General features: G+C 41.2%; 1 protein-coding gene across 2 annotated transcripts; it reads right to left on the bottom strand.

Annotated features, from left to right (window-relative positions):
* Positions 1-229: 229 nt before the first annotated feature.
* On the bottom strand, positions 230-19,932 carry wasla (WASP like actin nucleation promoting factor a). Of its 2 annotated transcripts, XM_072671317.1 has the most exons (11): positions 19,528-19,932; positions 14,538-14,672; positions 14,253-14,339; positions 13,737-13,833; positions 12,627-12,650; positions 7,321-7,501; positions 7,111-7,153; positions 6,195-6,348; positions 3,279-3,811; positions 2,403-2,511; positions 230-1,415 (listed from the first exon to the last, which is right to left on the bottom strand). In XM_072671317.1, the coding sequence occupies exons 1-11, from the start codon at positions 19,630-19,632 to the stop codon at positions 1,354-1,356; spliced, it is 1,530 nt and encodes a 509-aa protein (XP_072527418.1). In that variant the 5' UTR covers positions 19,633-19,932; the 3' UTR covers positions 230-1,353. The 2 variants fall into 2 exon arrangements, with proteins under 2 accessions (XP_072527418.1, XP_072527427.1); XM_072671326.1 differs by lacking the exon at positions 12,627-12,650.
* Positions 19,933-20,317: the final 385 nt, after the last annotated feature.

Genomic DNA, 20,317 nt, shown 5'->3' with positions numbered 1-20,317 from the left:
GGAATAGTATTAATGAGACCTTTTAAAGGAGTCCAGAACAATTACTGGTGAATTTCTTGCATTTTCTGGACTATACATACACTTCTGAGAAGTCATGAGTCATGTCCATTTAGTTTCAGCCTTCCTGTACAAACACAAATATAGCTGCGTTTTTCAGATGCACCACACAGCAATAGATTTGTCTCCTTACTTAAAGAGCCTTCAAGACACACAAATGACGGAGAAAATGAACCAATATTACCATTTATTTAAGTACACAATTTAGTGTTTTCATTCCACATTCCAACCCATTTGTAAGGTTTGAAGTCAGTTCTATAGTTTTAATGCAGCACAATCCTTGAAGGACAGCAAAATTCAAACAAACACTGTTAAAACAGCATTAATTGCTACACAAAGGTTTTTTACCTTGTATTTTACCTTGCATGTAGGTGTCAGTCAAGCATTGGCTTTTGAAAAGCTTCTAGTAAATGGTTTAAGTTCACCGAATGCTTCATGTAGTGTTTTTGCATGATATGACTTGAGATAAAAACCTGTTGTGGGAGGGGGGGTTGACCATATCCAGAAGCAAGCTGCATTCCCAACTTTGCCGGTTTCAAACTACAGCATTATCCTTTTTAATAATAACAAAAAGCAACAAACTAAAAAAAAAAAAAAAAGGAAAAAAAAGAAAAACTCAAAACTCAAAACTCTACCGTGTGACGTGCAGTGTTGAGTGAAGTCTTATCTCTGAAGTAAGTGTCACAGGGAATAATTGGTGAGAATGCAGCGAATGTAGTGTTGTATAGTTGTGACTTTTGTTTTGACATCCGTGCAAAACAGAACAACCGCAGTATATCAGCCTAGTGTACATTTACATAGTAACTATACAGAAGTGGGTGGGAGGGTGGAGGGATTAAATATTCTGATAGAAGAACCTCTTACCAAAACGTAGAGTGCTAAACTAGGATTTGAATAAGAAAATCGAAAGGTACAGAAAAGTAGGGTATGAAAATAGCGTTTTCAATCATTAATCAACAATTAACAAGAACTTCGAGGATCCTGTCCATCTCCCTTTCCTCATTAACGAGGGAACAAAAACATTCAAATCAACTAGTCAAGAAAACCCAGCCTGGCATTAAACTTCACATGGTTATTCCAGGAGATTACTTTACAGAGGATACATGACAATACTTTACAGATTATATGAGGTATTGCACAAATTATTAAAAAAAAAAAGAAAAGAAAAGAAAAAAAAGGCAACAAAAATATACAGCGATTTGAAAGAACATGTACAGAATTTGAGTACAATTTGGAAAGATGAGAAATTTAGTGTCAGTTATTCTACTGGGTGGGGTTAGCATAAGGAGACAAGGACTAATCGTCCCATTCATCATCGTCCTCAAAGTCTTCTTCATCGTCATCATCCTCATCTTCATCTGGGAACCAAAACAAATTGCATTACCGTATTATTCAAGACTCTACTAGTGTGTGGCCACATGACCTACACAGGGCCAGTACCATATCAATAACAGACAGGTGCTAAGAAACTAAAACACTAAGATAATACTAAGTAAGGATATTTCATAGTTTCAGAAGCGGACACACACCCCTACCCATCCACCCAGGCAAAAGTAGCAAGTTACCAACGTCTTCATTGTTTTCCACCACTTAAAAAAGTATGAATTAATATGCAGACCAAATTTGAGCATAGTGTTTTGATTTTGATAGCTATCGAGCTGTTGTTTACAATCTCAGGTGGCAAATAGACTGTTGTGGGCTACAGATAAACACGTTGCCCTGTCTATAACAGCTTCAGTTAGGCATTTGCTAATAAGTTAATTGGCCTAGATTAAAACAGTACAAAATGCAGTGTTCTCACTAAATGTACAGTGTAGAAACTGCTAGGCTGCTGCGTAGCACATGTCAAAAATAGATACAAAGCGCATGGTTGCACTTCAGCGCTCGTGTGAAAGGCTTAACTGACTAACATGGGAGCAAACTGCGTACGACCTTTACCGTGTCTGGGTGTGGAATGGGTCTTAGACCACCCAACATTCTGTTAAATTATTTATTTCAGCTGTAAGCAGCTTTAGTTCTGTATAAGTCCAGCTATTGAACACTGCCAAAGTCAGGCATACCCCTGTATTAAAACAGGGCTCTTTTAAATGTTACCCGTCTCTGGTTACAGTAGCCACAATCTCCCTCTTGTGGTCATAGTACAGCATTGAAATGCATCTACCATCATTTATTCTGCTTAGTATTGGTTTATTAGTTTAGTTTATGCTTGTCTGATCAGTTTATGATTACTGTATTCACACCTGCCCTAAGTGAAAAACGACGATAAGTTGCAGGCGTGAAAACTTAAAATGAACATGTTTAAAAAAAACAACCAAACTACCAACAACTGTAATGAGATTTGTTACCTGAGGAATGGATGGCTTTGCTCCTCTTCTGCATCACCTCCATTAGTGCTCCAACGATGCCTGATGAGGGAGCAGGAGTTGGTGGGCCTGAGTCAGAACTATCTGATACCTGAAAACAAAAAGGGAAAATTATAGTTTATAACCACATTTTTTAAAGCCTGTATGTGCAATAACATCTAGCAGACTGTAATTGTGAGTGAATCTTTTTTCGTTTAGTTATTCCAGTTGATTTGTGCAGCGTTAATTTGCTGTTAGATCTGGAACATCTTACATCATTGTGTGTGTAAGCCAGTTGTTACACAAAGGCCCATGTGTCTGTTTAGACAGTCTTAAGCCCTATTCGGAGGGATTAAATTTACATGGGGTTCTCAGGCAATTTGCTTCACAAAAGCTCCTCTATGATTTTATTTCTGTCCGGATTGAGCATGTCTGTCTGCGTTTTTCTCCTTCCTGACTGAATTACCTACTGTTGTTCACTGATGGTTTCATCATTTTAGTCCCTGCTGAAAATACAAATCTCTGGGATTTTACAAGCAAATATTGGCTCATGCTGAGAAAAAAAAAAAAAGAAAAAAAAAAAAGGTTTTTGGCTGCTGCTACACTGTATTTAGTCGCAGGTATCCACGAGAGGTCCGCTGCTAGCCCTTTCTGAATGAAACTGTTTACAGAACTCCACAAAAAAAAGGACCATTTTTTCTTGTACCTCAATGTTTCTATGGGAAGGAAACCTGATCATGTGCTGCAAACATTGTCGTGGTAGTTTGATCACTGAAGAGATGTGTAAATGTTTAATACAGGTTCCCCCGATAAAGCCATCCAACCGGAACAGGGCTTAGATGTGTGGGATTTGGCTGTTGGCGAAAGCGAAGCGCTCACCGTTTTGAGCTGAATGCCCTGTCGGATCTGGTCAAGGAGGGCGTCGCGCCCCGTAGACGACACCGGCCTGTTGTTCTGCTCCACTTTCTTCAGCTGGGTGCCCTCTCTGATCTGCTCCAGCAGGGCTGACTTACCCCCCACAGGAGAGGGCACGGAATCTCCACTTCCATCCATTTCGGGTGGAGGTGGAGGCCCAGGTGGAGGAGGTGGAGGAGGAGGAGGGGGAGGAGCGCTTCCTCCAGATGGTGGAGGGGGTGGGGGCGGAGGATGAGACTGGGGTGCTTGGGGTGGCATGCTGGCATGAGCAGGAGGAGGGGGTGGTGGGTGCCCCCTGCTCGGAGGTGGGGGCGGAGGGGCTCCCATGCCTTGTCGGGACGGAGGAGGGGGTGGAGGTGCAGATGTTGGGGCCCTAGAGGGCGGAGGGGGTGGCGGGGCCCCTCGTCCTCGGGCAGGGGGCGGCGGAGGAGGAGGTCCAGAGGAGTGTGGAGGGGGTGGGGGAGGTGGACCACCACGTGATGGAGGAGGTGGAGGTGCTGAAGGAAGGAAGAAAAATAAAGGAGAGGGAGTGTTACTGGTAAGTCACTGTTGTTGTTCCTGTGTGTTTAAGCAATAGCAAAACTTTCAAGCAGAACTGCACAATACACTGTTAACGTCATCGGCAAACTGGCTTTTGAAATGCTGATATCGTAGAAGGATGCAGTAATAAACAATTTCATTTTTAATGCCTTTTAGTGACCATTACAGATTATCGCTTCTGTAGATGCTCACCAATAGAATGTAGGCCAATCCTTAACCATATCACATATTGATTAACCAATGCTTTGTTTTTTGAAATATAGTGCAAACAAAAATCACAGCCACAACATGCATTGTATTAGTATTTTGTCTCAACCATCATATATTGTGTATATGTATTGTGCTTAATTTTGATATTTAACAATTTGCAAGAGTTATAAAAGCAGGACTCCAAAAGAAGAAGCAGCTTAAAAAAGGGTTTCCTTTTAAAACCTCTGATTTCAGCGTTTTCATAGTTTTTTGGACCTGCCTAACATCAACTACTGTACTGAGCCTAACAAAAGAAAATTAAACAAAATCACTGAGGTTTTTCACTGAACTGTTGACTTGCATATTTTCTCCCTTATTCTATGGTGGAAAGTAATGCATTTGTAAATAGTCAGATCTGCCAATCACATCAGCCAGAAAAAAACAAACAAAACCCCACCAAAAAACACACCTAAATACTTCTACGTCTGTAGAGGGAGCTCTTCACTAAATATAACTTGCAATTTTGTCTTTCCGGGCTTAAAACACATTTGTTTTATTTATTTATTTTTTTTGTTAGGGCAAGTAGGTTAATGTTCCTAGAACGAATGCATCTCTATGATGAACATATACACACACAAACTTAATTGGTCTCTCTATAGGATTTATATTCTAAATAATTATGTATATAAATTAAACTGTTACTTACAGCTATGAGTAACTATAAGCATGATCAACAGAATAAAAGGTTCAAGAAAAGGGCATAAAGCGACTGGAACACATTTGATTGGGATAGGAAGCTACATGACGGCATCAGATGTTTGAGCGCAGTCTGTGTGAACACAAGGCCATAATTGCTTTATCATGTCACAGCCACACAGGTCTGCATTGTTTCCTTTTGGGGCTAATTTTAGGATACAGACTTTTATTTATAAATTTTTTTTTACCCAGACTTCAGTTATTTCTGACTCATCCAAGCACCTCTTACAGGCTCTTATTACTGCATGGGCTGCTGACAACAGTCCTAATGAAAACCTGCACCACTGCCTCAAGGACAGTTCCTTCTAGAGTGGGATTTTAATGACTTCATACTAGGACTATTTCCGATCAACCCATGCACCACCAGACACCTTCAGTTTAAAGTGTTCTGCATCACTTTTTAAGCACACATACACACCAAAACCTGCAGCCTAGCCTTCTCATCCACTGAAAATATCCTCTTCCAAAGTCAATATAAGCAAACAACTGCATCAAGCACACTGCACACACACACCTACTGCATGCATATCTACTTTTATATTTCAGTTGAAACAAAAGAGCTAAACCTACCACTCCACCTGGGGGGACCTACAGACAGACCACAAAGATGTATCAAATATCAAATATAAACATGCAGTGAGCACTGAGCAAATGAACTGTTGGATTCTTTTATTTCAAAGAGTTTATATATAGATTTTATAGAGGATTTTAAAGTCAGCAGGGCATGTACTATACTATTCACAGAGCACAGTCACAAGAGACGAATGTTTTAACTGTCTCAGTGAACATTTAACAGGCTGGTAAGTTCAATGTTCAATGCTTTTAAATGTTGGGTGTGTGCATGAACGGTACAAGATCAAATGACCTAGCACAGATAGGAGGACACAGGAGAAGCATTGAATTTGGCGTCTTCTGTAGACGGTGCACTTTTTCATGCAATCGGAAGATGAAGAGCTACCCAGCCAGAGCAAAACATCCACCTTATGTCTCTGCTTTGTTGTGCCAGTAGGCCAGAAAGAGCAGCTCTTGACTTATTTTGCAGTTTCATTCCCAATACATAAATATTGTTGGTTGCTCTAATGATGTGCATCCATGAAAAAATGCATTAATTTCTTATGCAGTCCCAAAAACATTTTCAGATAAAGATCTTTAGGATTTTACTTAAGTATTTTACTTTAAGCTGCTGTCAATCAGATCACATTCCTGGGTCATTTAAAAAACTTCTCTATTTATGCTACTTTTATTGATGATTTGGACATCATTTGAATCTGAATGGACCAACAGAACTGCTCCAAAATTAACAATATATCCAGTTGAATCTTCCCATGTCTTTATGTTACAGCTGTCAAAGCTAATTACATGACAAGATGTAAATAAGCTGTAGTGAGCGCTAACCTTGTCTCCTCAGTTCGTTCTTGACCGCCTCCACACCCCCCTTCTTCTCAATGAAGTCATAAATCACTTTAGAGGTTTCCTTGTCTTTGAGCTGAGCTTCAGAGATGCCACACATGTCAAACAGATTTTTCAGCTCTGGGTCCAGGTTATTTAGCTGAAATCAAACATATTCAAGTCAGGAAATTCTTTCATATCAAACTTAAAAAAATGGAAAAGCTTATCTATGAAGGACCGACAAGTCAGACTTCAACCTGCTTCACCTAAAAGATGAAGCCATAAAAGCCAAACATTAACAGAATGGTTAATTGAAATGGGTGTGAATCCAAGTCAGTGAACCCTTAATTAGGTAGCGTGTATTTCATTCACTTCAACAGACGCTTTCCTGATTTGTCTGAAAGAAACATCTGAACCCTGATGTAGCCCTGACACCCTGTGGTAAAACGGTGAATAAGACTTTTTGAAGAAATGACCTTGTATTACAAAATGATGAACATAAAACAGGGACACTCATGTTATGGCAAGTAGGTTAATGTCCCTAGAATGAATGTATCTCTATGACGAACATACACACACGTTTTATTTATTTATTTGTCTGTAGGATGCATATTCTAAATAATGAATATCCTACAGCTATGAGTAACAATACGCATGATCAAAAGAATAAAAGGTTACGATTCAAGAAAAGGGCATAAAAGTGACTGGGACACATTGCTGAGTGGGATGGGAAGCTACATGACGGCATGAGATGTTTGAGCGCAGTCTGTGTGAACAGAAGGCCATTCATGCTTTATCATGTCACAGCCACACAGGTCTGCATTGTTGACGAGAGCCACTTCAGTATGTGTGTGTTTGTGTGTGCATGTGTATGAGGGTTAGCACAAGTGACAAAACAAAAAGCCCTTCTTATGGTACTCACATCGAAGCCTGTGTTCGGATCCCAGCCCACATGGCCAATGTGCCTAAAAAGAGATTGGAGAGTCAATATCAGTAACACACAGACACTTCTGGATGCAAAAGTCACGACACGAACAACAATGAATGGTAAAGCACGTGCAGAAAAAAGGCAAATGAAGGAGGGTAAATATGGAAATACATAACATCTCTATACTTTATATAGAACACTTACTGGAAGTTGCTTGGTGTCCCAATATCAGCCTTTGTCAGTTTCTTCCTCTTGCCCTTCACCTTTTTCTCCTTCTTGTTAAAGCTACTGTGCACCATGTTGTTCATGTGGGAATTGTTGTGGAAGCGCACATTGTTTATCTCCGGGTTCTTGATGTCCACGGTCGCCATTGGCAACGTGGGTCCTGCACACAGCACATTTAAAAAAAGAAATAAATAAAAAAGGGCAGTAGTTAGCTACAACCTTAGAATCATAACTCCACTATGAATACTGCTGAGCATGTAGAGAATACTGCTTGCTTGCCGAGCTTCTCAGCATCTGTGTTGCCAACAACAGCTTATTCTTTCCATTCACAGACACTGAGGGGGTGTTTCACCGACTATCCACAGAGAACACTCTCTCTCACACACATTCCTGAAAGATTTAAAAGTACTGAAATTCAAACATGAGAATGAGCTGGTCATTGGATTTGTAATTGCACATGCAGTCCAATGACCAGTTTTATCAGAAAAACCTGACGTTGTGGATTACATATCCTTGGCATTTGGCTAAAGTGTACAAGTTAAACAGTGTCTAGCTGACTGACAAATGACATCTTCCCTTACTGATAAGGCATATGGGCTGCTGACTGACTCAAACGAACAGCTCTGCATAAAACCTCTTTCAGAGCTGCAATACAGAATGTCTCAATTAACCTGTTCATGAACAGTGTTGATGTTAAGTTTTTATTTTGACCCTTCACACATCGTTCCATCTGTGACAGCCAAATCTCTGAAGTACATGAAGTGCAATGTTAGCAAGGTGAAAAGGGTACTGCGACTATACTTAATTCCACACAATGTGGAACAAACTACAAGCTTCTTCACACTAAAGATGTTTACTAGATTAGTGAGACAAGGCAGCAAACAGCTAAATTAGTCAAAGTCTTCTAAATCTGTGGCACACATTAACTTGTGAAATGCGTCCACCAGCACCCAACCTTAAATATACGCCGATCAGCCAGAACATCCTAGCCCTCCCCCATCCTGCCAAAACCTGACCCATGGAGGCATGGACTCCACAAGACCTCTGAAGACATCCAGTGGTATCTGGTACCAAGGCGTTAGTAGTTGTGGGGTGGGGCCTCTATGGATCACTGGTTCACTGGTTATCCTTCTTTGAAGCACTTCTGGTAAGTATTGACCACAACATACTAGAAGATTCCCACAAGACCTGCCAGATGTTTTGGAGATGTCCAGTTGTCTAGCCATCACAACTGTAAGATGTCAAAGTGGCTCAGATCCTTATGCTTGCCCATTTTTCCTGCTTCCAAAACACCAATAAGAACTGACTGTTCACTTGCTGCCTACTATTGCCATCACTTCATCTGTGGTTTTAAATGTTATGGCTGATCGGTGTGGAAATCACATGTTGACCTATAACAGCCCGCTAGTTGAGAGTAAGTCTGAGAGGACACAAAAAAGCCAACACGCACTATTCATATTAATGAACCACAAAAAGAGGCCGCAGAACACGGTCTGTTTGGCTCAACTCCATGACTGTGGGCAATACTGAAACACTGAAGTACCTAACATCTCATTATTATCCTCCATTCATCAGAAGGAATCACCACCATTAACTATTTGTTCACACTGCAGGCCCAATTAGATTGGGTTCGTATACACACAGAGCATTGGGGTTTTAAGTTACTAGGGATCAAATCCAATTTGCATTGCCGCACTTGCTCACATGTCTACATTGGTTGCCATAGTAACAGTGCATGTGTGAGTACTTAGACTAAGAAGGAGCTGGCAAAACTCATTTATGAGCTCATACGTGTATCAAGGCATGCTCTTAACGACTATAACCAGCTAACAGAATCATTCCGCTCTCATTATCATTTACTGACAACATTGCATTTCTTATCAACCATAACATGAACAGAACATGAGTCCATAGCCTATCAGCAGATAACTTTAACAGGCCAACATGTTCTAATATTCAGAGACAGATTGTGCATTTCAGTGTCACTGTAAAACTATAACATACACACAGCAAAAATGACATCTATGTGCATACTAAAAGCTCTGATTGACCTTCGTGTCACATATTCTAACTTTAAGAACCACCACACCACAAACAAAGCAACAACAAAACAAGTAAGAGCCTGACTGGGGAAAAAAGTCAGATTTAATGAGACAAAATCCTTGCTGCTCAAATCAGATCTGTGAAAAGTCTGAATCTGCCTTACTAAATAAAGCCAAAGATGTATTAATAACAATAAGAATAACAGTTTTCTTAACATAAGGTACAAGATGCTCTCCATATTGTGAGCTAAAAAAGTAAGAAACCTGGACAGAAAGTGATGGCATTACTATATGAACACCACCGGCCCAGAATTTCAGAACCTTCCTGCGAGAAATCCCACTTTCCTTTTCTTTCTGCAAACTTTATAACTTAAAATCATTGATTTTAACACCAAGGAACTTTTGGAAACAACTTTTCAATGAATCATTACATTAAACCACATGACCCCAGCCTCTTACCTTGGGTGTCCTTTATGATTTTCTTCTCACAACCTTTACAAACATTCCTCTTTGATGGCAAACAGCTCACAGCAGCTTCCGAGAGCACACTTGCTGCTAAAACGGATGCCCGGTCACTGTGCTGTGCCAACAGCTCAGGCAGACATGGCTGGACTAAAGGTGCATAAAGCTCATCCCCTGACAACACCACACAGTGAAGAGGTGCAAGGCAACCCTCAGGCTTGGAAACGGTCTCTAAAAACTCCTCAGATGGGGCAGACAGGAAAGTTGTGCAGAACATCATCTTGGCCCAGCAAAAAGAAAAGCATGCTAAGTGCAGGACCTGCTAGTTGAGTAACATGAATCAGCTTTCAGACACATTCTAACTGACGCCTGTGCCCAACTGTGAGGCTCTAAACCATTCGGAATCGGTTTTGAGGAACCAAACGCCGACCAATAAGCAAGACGGACGTCAAATCCTGATAAATTACAAATGCTGCAGAATATTACATAAATCGCTAAAACCACAGCTAATCCCATCTAAGCTCTAAAATTTGCTTCAGGCCTTACATGTCTGCTGCAGCTGGGAACCGCACGCGCTATTTCTAATAAGTGTATGTGTGTGCGTGGGTCCCTACTCTGAACTCACAATGAACACACAAAAACTCCTACTGCTAAAAACGTCATCACTAGGATCCACAGCAGATCATTCAAGGTTTCTGGTCACATACTCCTCAAAAGAAGAACCAAGGGATTGAAAAGCTTACACAACCATATATCCACTCAATAAAAAAAAAGATAAAATCTCTTTTTTCCTCCCCAACATCATTGTTTTGAAGTACCACAATATTAAATACCCAATAGGATCATGCCTTGGTTTACACACTGTACAGTACACACCTAGTACTGCACTGTGCACATGACACAGCCACATACGGGAACAGAGTAGCTGGTCCCTGCATTGATCTGTTGTGGCCTGTTCATGTAATTGCTAAATGCAATTTGTATCAGAGTACTGTAGTGAGTAGCATAGCCATCTTAAAATGTAAAGCGGTCACACTGGTAGTGTTTTCTTTACCAGCTGCAATGCTTATTTAAAAGAATAGCTGCTTGCCATCATTTCATTTTCTTGTGTTGCAAGTTGGCAAGCTAGGGCTAGAATGGTAAAAATCTGCTAAAGTGGGTGGGGGGACGTATTCCCGCTAAGCTACATCTAATCGAGAAATCTGTGGCATACTGTTAAGTGCATTAAGGTGACTAATGACATCAGCCTGAGCAGGTTAGGGAACTAGCTAGGGACAAACACATTAAATGTGTACATGTGTAGAACACTGTGCAAAAGTACTGTTCACCAGTATAGCTCATCTATCCTAGTCCTGGAAAACTGGTGCTCAGCACAGCCTGGACATTTGTCTGTTCAAACACACCCATGTAAACCTGGTAATTAACAGAGCTACATCAGGTGTTTGAGAAAAAAAACAAACAAACACCAAACTGCCGGACATGAAAAGCAAAAGAAACAATGATTAGACTCAATAGAATCGATACCAATTAACAATACACCGTGAATTGATGTGAGAGAGGGTGAGCTTAACAATTTCCTTACCCCTCATCAAAAAATGCCAGTAGTTAGCTACTATTCAATGTCTAGATGGTGGACCTAAACAAATCCTTAGGAGACTGGACTTTTAGTCAAACCTGTATCAATAGCTTTACTAACAAGTAAGCAAGCAATCACTTTTTTACTATATTTATGTTTATTTGTACTGACTCTAATGCTACACAGGATCAGAAAAACAGCAAGTAAGCCCTTTGGAACTGCCTAGATTTCTGCACTGATTACTCTTAACTCTTTCCCCCTCCAATATTAATAATAATAATAATAATAATAATAATAATTAGAAATGTGCTCTGCACTGACAAAAAAACAACAACAAACAAACAAAAAATAATAACTTTTAGCACAAAAACACCAAAACCACTTCCCAGCAATGCAGCAGAGTAAAAAAAAACCCCAAAAAACCATTGTGGTTTGGGGCTACTTTGGGGACTCATGACCTGGATGCCTTGCAATCACTGAGGGAACAAGAAAAAAAAATGGCATCCCAAAAATATTGATGAACTGAAATTCCCTTTGCAGAAAGAGATAGTTCAAACCTCCTCCTCAACATTGTGCAAATCCTATTTTCCAGTTACAGAATTCATACAGTGGAATACCCAAGGAATGCCCAAGACGATCATCTGGAGGGACCTAGTCCAAGCTTTTAAATGACAGGGTTTCTACAGTTTATTCATCTCAAGGGTTCACTTACTTTTTTTCAGCCTGTACTGTGGAGGTCTACTCAATGTGCTCAAGAAAAAAAAAAACAACAACTTTATAGCACAATGGCTTGGTTGTTATTAGTTTAGTTAGATTGTGTTTGTCTATAATTGCAACTTAGACAGCAACCATATTTTATTACTGATCAATGGCAAAATCCAGGTCATTCCAAAGAGATGACTTAATCTTTTGGGAACTGTATGGAGTTTTAGCAGCAAAGACTCACTCCCTATTGATTACTACTTTTGCACAGTACTTTTTAGCCCAGGGTTCAACACAAAGGGTGAACACTTCTAATCTAGGTCATGTATAGGCATGTGTGTTATTGTGCCCTCATGCATGAAGGCACACAAACAGTATATTTTTCTCTTCTCTCTTGAAGGAGAATTATAGAGCAGCCTAATTTAGGTGAAACTACTGCTACCCAATTAGAATAATTAAGTCAGAAGTAATTGATCACTGAATGTAAGTACTAGAGGACATACCATTTGGTGGATCACGCCTTTTCTCTGCAAAAACAAAATTAACATTGTTAAAATACTGGGGCCAATTCAACTCAAGTGTGTAGTCAGAGAGAGTAAATTCTAAGAAGAAAGGAAAAATGAAAAAAGGTCATTTTTTTTTGTCAGGTTAGTTTGCAAAGGATCAGACAGAGAGGAATGAGAGGCTTAAGTTAAGGTGCTGTGGTGTGATAAGCCCCTGAGCACCGAGACTGTAATGCATATGAAGTACTTTGTTAATCCCTCAGCGCATGACATCAACACTGTACAACATTTACCAGGTAAGATCAAATCCCACCTCAAAAAGGGTGAAATGTAAATGCTAAACGCATCATAGCAATAAGAGTGTATATTTCCTGTTTATATGGGAACAGAATCCTACTGGTTTATATTCATTTGTTATACAAAGCTCAATTCGAGTGATGTTAAAGCACTCTGCACTTAAGTCACTAAGCACACTCTCAATTATGCCACATGCTTATAGTAAAGAGCCTGGGAAAGGAAAAGGAGATGGAAGGGTGAGCGATAGTAAGCACCGGGCCCTCCTTTAAAAGTCAGTCCACACAGAGAAAACCTGAAACTTCAAAGCCCAGCATGCAAAACGGAGAGAGAAGTACCGGACACAAGCCAGAAGACAGAGAGAGAGAGAGAGAGAGAGAGAGAGAGAGAGAGAGAGAGAGAGAGAGAGAGAGAGAGAGAGAGAGAGAGAGAGAGAGAGAGAGAGAGAGAGCGCAAGGCCACCACTGTGTTTACGACAGGATCATGGAGAGGGGAAGGCCATTATGAAGCATTTTCTAGAGGATCTACAGACAGAGCCCCAATATCCTCGCTACAGAGAAAAGCAGAGAAATTGAAAGGAAAGAGGCATAGTCCCCAAAATCATAAGAAAACATGAAAGAATGAAGCCACCTGTCTATTCACTAGTGCAGCATTAAGATTTGTGCCCATGACAATGTAACTCATGTAGAAAGTGTTTAGATATGAAGAATAAACAGGGATCAATCAATAGGTAATTTAGTTGGAATTGTAGTTGCGTCAGCTGGATGAAGATGGAAAAATGTAAATGAGGCTAAATAAAGAGACAGGCATATTCACCGGTTTTCTTTTGTCGTCTGCTGAGCAGTTCATTTAGTGTAGCACGGAAACGTTTCGCTTCCTCTTCACTGGCAAAATTCAGGCCGACCTGACAAGACTGAGAAGGGCAGAAGATGCAGTTAGCTTATGGTCATGTTAATAGCTGAAGATGCATGTTCACAATCACATATTTCCGAACAGTGATTGTTGTTAACTAGCTGCAACAGAAGTGCATCAGGCATTCCAATTTTGGGGAAAAAACAAAACAAAACAGGGCCTTCTGAGTAACAATAAGCTCACTGGACCACTGAGCTCTGCTTAGTCATCAGTGTGTAGCAATGCTCTTACCTTTATCTTAACCTCGCTTGTTAAACACACACAGTGGAAAGGCGTATGTTACTGCCTACCTGCTGGTCACTAAAGTGGCACATTATTGGAGTAGGACATGGACCTTCTCTCCAGTTCAGTACTACCGTTCACCTTTCTTAACAGTTTTACAAAATCTTGTAGAGCACTATAAGAAAAAGGAGGACTTACATCTCCTGCAAATGCAATGAAGTATGGTCTCGTACTACTGCTTGTAAAATTATTGTAGAGCTCCTGCTCAAACTTAGGTTTTCCATCCTGCAAAAAACAAAAAAACAAAATGCTGTCAGATGTAAACGATAGCCCATTTCAGCTACTAATATTTTTTAATTCTCTACCATTTCCCTCCTATAAATACATGTGCAATCCATGATCAGCAATTGGAGCTCATCAAGGTCATAATGCCATGAATAAAAAATAAAAAAAAATTAAAAAAAAACCTTGCAGCTGGCTCACCTTGATATCAAACACACGGATGTAATAAGACCTCTGAGGGTTGTCTTTCACCAAGCAAGCCACACCACAGCATCTTTTGGTCCAGGACGGGCCCCTGTCTGCTGCATACACCTGGACCACTGCGGAACACAACGTCTGCCAAAAGAGAACCAAACCTTCTGGTCATTCATACAGATTCCCAAACCTCAAAGCAATTTCAAACTGATGAGCAAGACAGAAAATACACTGAATATGTTCTATATTTGCAGTCCCTCGGCTACCTTTTATATTGCATGGGCATTCTTATATCTCAAGTTATTAATAAAATGACTTGTATTTCTTTATTTTACAGCCAAAGTCTTGGAAACACAGCCTTTTTGACAGCAAAAAGATGCAACTGTAGAATGACAAAGAAAAACCCATAAAAATGTCTAACAAATCAAATGCCTTCTACTATACTACAATTTGGACCTTAATAGAGAGCAAAACATTGCAGTTAAGGAGTTTAATTTTACATTTGAATAATTATTGCTTACAAACCGCACAACATTGAGCATCACTATTTTCACTACTGTGCACTGGTCAATTTTAAATGCAAACAATATATCCTTATATCACAGCAGAGTCATAGGTACAATCATTCATAACAATACAAACAATAAAATTATATTTAAACATATTTATCAGAAATGTGTGTAGGCTTTAAAATCTTGCAGGACAGCTGTTTGTATACACACCCTAAAAACTCCACATATTTTACTCAAAGAATACATGGAAGTAGACTGGTAACTGGATACTGAACAAAAATAACCACTGCCAATGAAATCTGAAACTAAGAAAAAAGGGTTAATAAGCAAGAGGCCAAGAAAGGGTGGCCTTAACAAGAAAACAAGCATTAGGAGTCTCTTAGTGATATAACAACAGTGGGGACTGGGAGGGCTGTACACTACATTACAGCGGTCACTGCAGTTATTACAAATGCCGTGACCTAATACAACAGACCCTGATGGCACTACAAGGGGTCAACCGATTATCTGACCGGTCTGTAATCAGAGTTGACATCAAACTCTCTGTTTAAGTGTTGGCCCGTGTAAGCATCTGTAGATTTCAGAGTGTGCACAGCTTCCACTGAACCGTTACATGCTTCAGAACGTAACTGCTGCCCCATTTAAGGTGGAACAGAATAGTCCATCTTCAACTTCGCCTGAAGAGGCACAATTATTTGTGGGCAGTAAGGTTAAAGGTGGGGAAAGAATGTGCACGTTTTGTCCTAGCCTGATCACAAAGTAATTCTGGATGTATGAGCCTGTGCATTTTGAGAACTATAGCTTGTGAGTTTAAAGATGCAGAGAAACAAGCTGAAGACTCTGGGACCCAATCTTTATGGTATCTGGCAAAAAGCACTACAAAACTGTGTGTACTTCTATGCAAGCTACAAACAGGTGATCATCATACTGCATATCCTGAAGTTAAGTCTCTCATGCGATCATAAACTTGTTTATGTGTTTGATCTATTATTTGAAAAAGCTGGTCAGCTCATATAATCCATATTTTATGAGTTGGTGCAATGCTGCCCAAGGTCACAATATGCTGCAGTTCACTCTGCAGGACATCACTCATGGCTGCTGCAGAACACCATTAAAGCCAGTGTTGAAATTCCACTCTGTGTGCTGATACTGATTTTTCACTCAGCCCAGTACAGTATCACAACACACTAGAGCTAGCAAAGACCACTAACCACACAGTGCAGTTCTCGCAGCACGTGCATGGAGTTCAACGTTTTAAAGGTGGCTGACTCCAAAAAGCAAAGTGCATTTCATCTCGAGAGACGATGCAGGGAACATTACAAAAGCCCCCCAAGATGATGCATTACCAGGTTTGCCTGGAAAGGCTAATGTGGCATCCAGGCCAGCCCTCGATCAGCATTGGTAATCAGCCAATTGAGCTGAAAGGTGATCGTGAATCTGTGTCAGCCCCTAAAACACTGATTGGTCTATTTATTAGCAAAATTAGTATTTATAGATACTGCCTGGAAGCTCTGTTTTTTATAATGCTCAAATGTTCAGTTTTAATATTTAATATTAACTTCTTATGCTATATGTTTTGTGCAGGAATTGCTTTTCTATAGAATTTTATACAATTTTATGTGCAATGAATATCGGCTTAATAAACCGGTGAAATGAGTGAAACTTTATTTGCAATTAAATATGCAAAAAACAAACAAACAAAAAATTACAGAACACACAAACCTAGTCCAAGTATCTCACTTTTCTATACACATCTGTGCTACGTCCATGTGACAGAGAGCAGCAGTAAGTGCTCCTCCAGGACACGGGTTACCAAGGGGAAAAAAATAGGCCAGCTTCTTGGCAATACTGTCAAAGGGAAGACAGCCAAGATCTCAGAAGATGAAATATTTTCCATGGACAAGTGTGCTTGCTCACACAGACACACGCACAGGCATGCACACACTCAAAACTGTCAGAAGTCAACTATTAAACGTCTTAAATCAGTATAATTCTAAATGGTTTAACTGGGCTGGATCTTGTGTAATTGGCTGACCAAACAGCTACTCATAAAGAACAGAGAGTACGCAAATAACTATCACAAATAATAAAGGAAAGCAATTCAATCCATGCACAAAACTGCCACGTCAGTAACAACACACAGTTTTTTTTCACCTCAAAGGGAAAAAAACTGCTTCCTCATGCTCAAAGAAAAACGCACTCTCAGCATTAGAAAGTTCTGACTAAAGTAAACGTCCCGGGAAGCTTGGTGGGTGGGTCGATTCCAGGGATCCAAAACAGAGAGGCAAGCGTGTCTGCGAGGCCTTTTTAGAGATGCTTTGTGGGGAAGGGGTTCATCTGGTTCACAGATATTTGCCCTGTTTGTGTGACACTGCATAATCTTAAGGCATTTCCACCAATGAATAACTTTCTTTGAACGTCAATGCAGAACATAAACTGCATAACCCCAACCTTCATAATGACAGAAACCCTGACCTCGCCTCACCTTTACACTGAACATGGCTCATGTATGTATGCCGGACTTCACTTCAAAAATGCTGTTTTGTATGAATCTACCAGCAGCTTGGTCTATTTGGAGCTGTAGGTTGTTGGGGGTATGTGGAAATCCGATCATAGATCAGCACTGGCTCAGCATTCTTATTCATCCAAGCAAAAACGTTGGTGTTGAAGAGGCAGATCAGTTCACTTCCTGTCCGCAAAGACTGCTGATCATGCACAACTGTCCCTGATTGCCCCTCTCTGTCTCTCTCTAGCTTTCCACCCTCTCTTCCTCCCTGCTTCCCTCTAGCCCCCCCTACCCATTGTGTGAATTGGACTTGGTCCACTCTCAGCCCTCGGATTTCAGAGCTGGTTCGGAACACAGTGATGAATGGACCCATGACTGCTGGAAATGGGCCCTGCCATCATGTCTCATATTCAGTCATCCTTTATGAAAGCCCACTTTATAGCCTGGCTCTTTGGCTGCAGTTCCCAGGCAGACACGGCTCTCGTAGTGACAATCCCCTCTTCAGGTCAGTCATAAACAGTGAAGATATTTAGGCGGGTTTAAGATTGAGAAGTTGTGACCAGCAGTCATTCCCAATTACAAATAACAAGGACATAAAGCATCATTCAGAACTTGCCAACACAACCAGCACCATCAGCACAGCCCGTAAGCCACAAAGCGTATGGACTTTAGGACACTTCTCTGGGTTCACAAAAGCAAGCTTATCCTTATTCCCTGCCTCAGAGCCATTATGTAACCCCACAATTTGCAATTCGGCACTTGTATTTGAATTCCTGCAGCAAAGATTACAGAGATAGCCCGGGTCTCATCCTTTAATGCTGGGTCTTCAGCTCAAGAGTCAAATATTATCTCAAATAACAGTCATTTTCTTTAATATGAAGGTGTGCTCTAGATCAGCGGGGTAATGAACGTTTTCCCTCGACACTTCTCAAAATATTTGTGCCACAACGCAGCAGACTAAGCACAAACTCACATCTGCTCAAGATTTCACCCAAAAGCACTGCAGCGCCAACATTTTTGGAAGAACTTTATAGGCTCTTGAACAGGAACTGCGCACCCCAGCCTCGAGGCACAGGGGTTACCTGTTCGTGTTTGGATGGTCGGGGGAAAAAGGAAGTGTAAGTGGATAATGCTTCCCTGTGAGTGATTTATCGCTGCTAGCAAAAAGGACAGGAAATAGTTCAAATCCCAAGCCGGGCTATTAGTCCCCAGCGTGTTTCCTAGAAGCATTTGGATATAAAACCCATATGTTGCCAATCTGGATCAGAAGCAGGATCTGAAAGTGAAGGTGATGCTCTCAAATTGAGCCAAAGAACAATGTTGGAGGTACTTTGAAACTCCTGCCTAATGATCTAATGTTATGTCACTGAGTAAGGAAGAAAGCAGCATAATCTTTTATAAGGTTACAACCGGCAAGTTACATAAGGGTTCAGTAAAACCTACCAAGCAGGCACAGCGTAGGCAGCAGCTGAGTGTGTTTAATCACTAATAAGTTACAGTTACGTTGCCGATCACTTGACACCTGGATGCCTGGCCTGTGGTAAACAAACCAGGCCTGACCTACTCGCCTGAAGGAAACAAGCCTCAGTGGTTTCTAACTAGACTAGCAGCCCGGAGATGGCTTAGGAGGAATGATGCCTTCGCCGCCCCCCCCCCCCCCCCCATCAGAACAAGACACCCCAAGGGAAGCAGATTCCTCAAAAAAACTGGCCGGATTCCCTAAAGTCAGCCCAAATGCACCGCAGGCTTGCACAGGGCTAGCATCCACGTTAGCGCTGCTGTGACAGGTTCAGGCTACAGAGTAAACATTCAGCAGCGACGCCCTGCACACAACGCGAGGTTAATCATTTTACACGGGGGCCGGTTTTCACTTGAACTCCAGAGAGCACGGGATGACCATCATGAGAGCACACACACACACACACACACATATATACATACACACACACACACACACACACACACACACACAACTTACGATGCATTTCCTGCCAAGGTAGCTGAAGAGACACTCGTTCTCTTGAGGGGTCAGAAGCATAGACCCGACATTCGCCACCCTCCTCTGAGGCGGATGTCCACTCATATTGTCAAGAGACGAGGACAACTAGTTGAGATGTCTGTCTGCTAAAAGAGTATTTTATGTAAAATACGTGCAATCACTGGTCATCATGGCCTGCACTCGGCTCATCCTGGAACCCGCATTCCACAAACACAGAGACCCGGTCGGCGCGTTTTCTCACTGCGCAAGCCCTCCAGAAACCAATCCTCTACTTCCGCGGACAGACGACACTTTGAAGGTGTCAATAATCGCCAAACTGCACAAAATAAACTTTCATCTCCAACTCCCACAGCAAACACGATCCCTCAATCCAACATGGCAGCGGGGTGGACGCCCCGATGAAGACTTGGCGAAAGGGGGAGGCTTGGGATCAGCGGTTTTTTAAATGTTTATCCTCACAATGAAAAACAGCATTAATTAGTGTCCTTGTTGTACCCCCAGTCTCGCTACAGACGGGGTGGTTTTAGGTGGGAAGGGGCTTGTTAAAAACCTCAGTAATGTTGCGTTTTAATGAAGTACACCTCTCCCGGCCAAATGGTTCGCTCCTGTTTTCCCGTGTATTCTGCAGTCCTGCGGATGGAGGCGACAGAGGGGCGGGGCCATTGGGAGCTGGAGGGGAGGAGCCTCGCTGCAGACAGTGAGCTGTTTAACACGCATTCAGTAAGAAGTTTACTTCATGAAGTCAGCGACAGTCATAAAGTCATAAAGT

This window comes from Salminus brasiliensis, chromosome 2 (assembly GCF_030463535.1).
Source record: "Salminus brasiliensis chromosome 2, fSalBra1.hap2, whole genome shotgun sequence".
In the NCBI taxonomy this organism is placed as follows: Eukaryota; Metazoa; Chordata; class Actinopteri; order Characiformes; family Bryconidae; genus Salminus; species Salminus brasiliensis.
The sequence above is the reverse complement of the archived record's forward strand: the minus strand, read 5'-3'. Positions and strand labels throughout refer to the sequence as shown.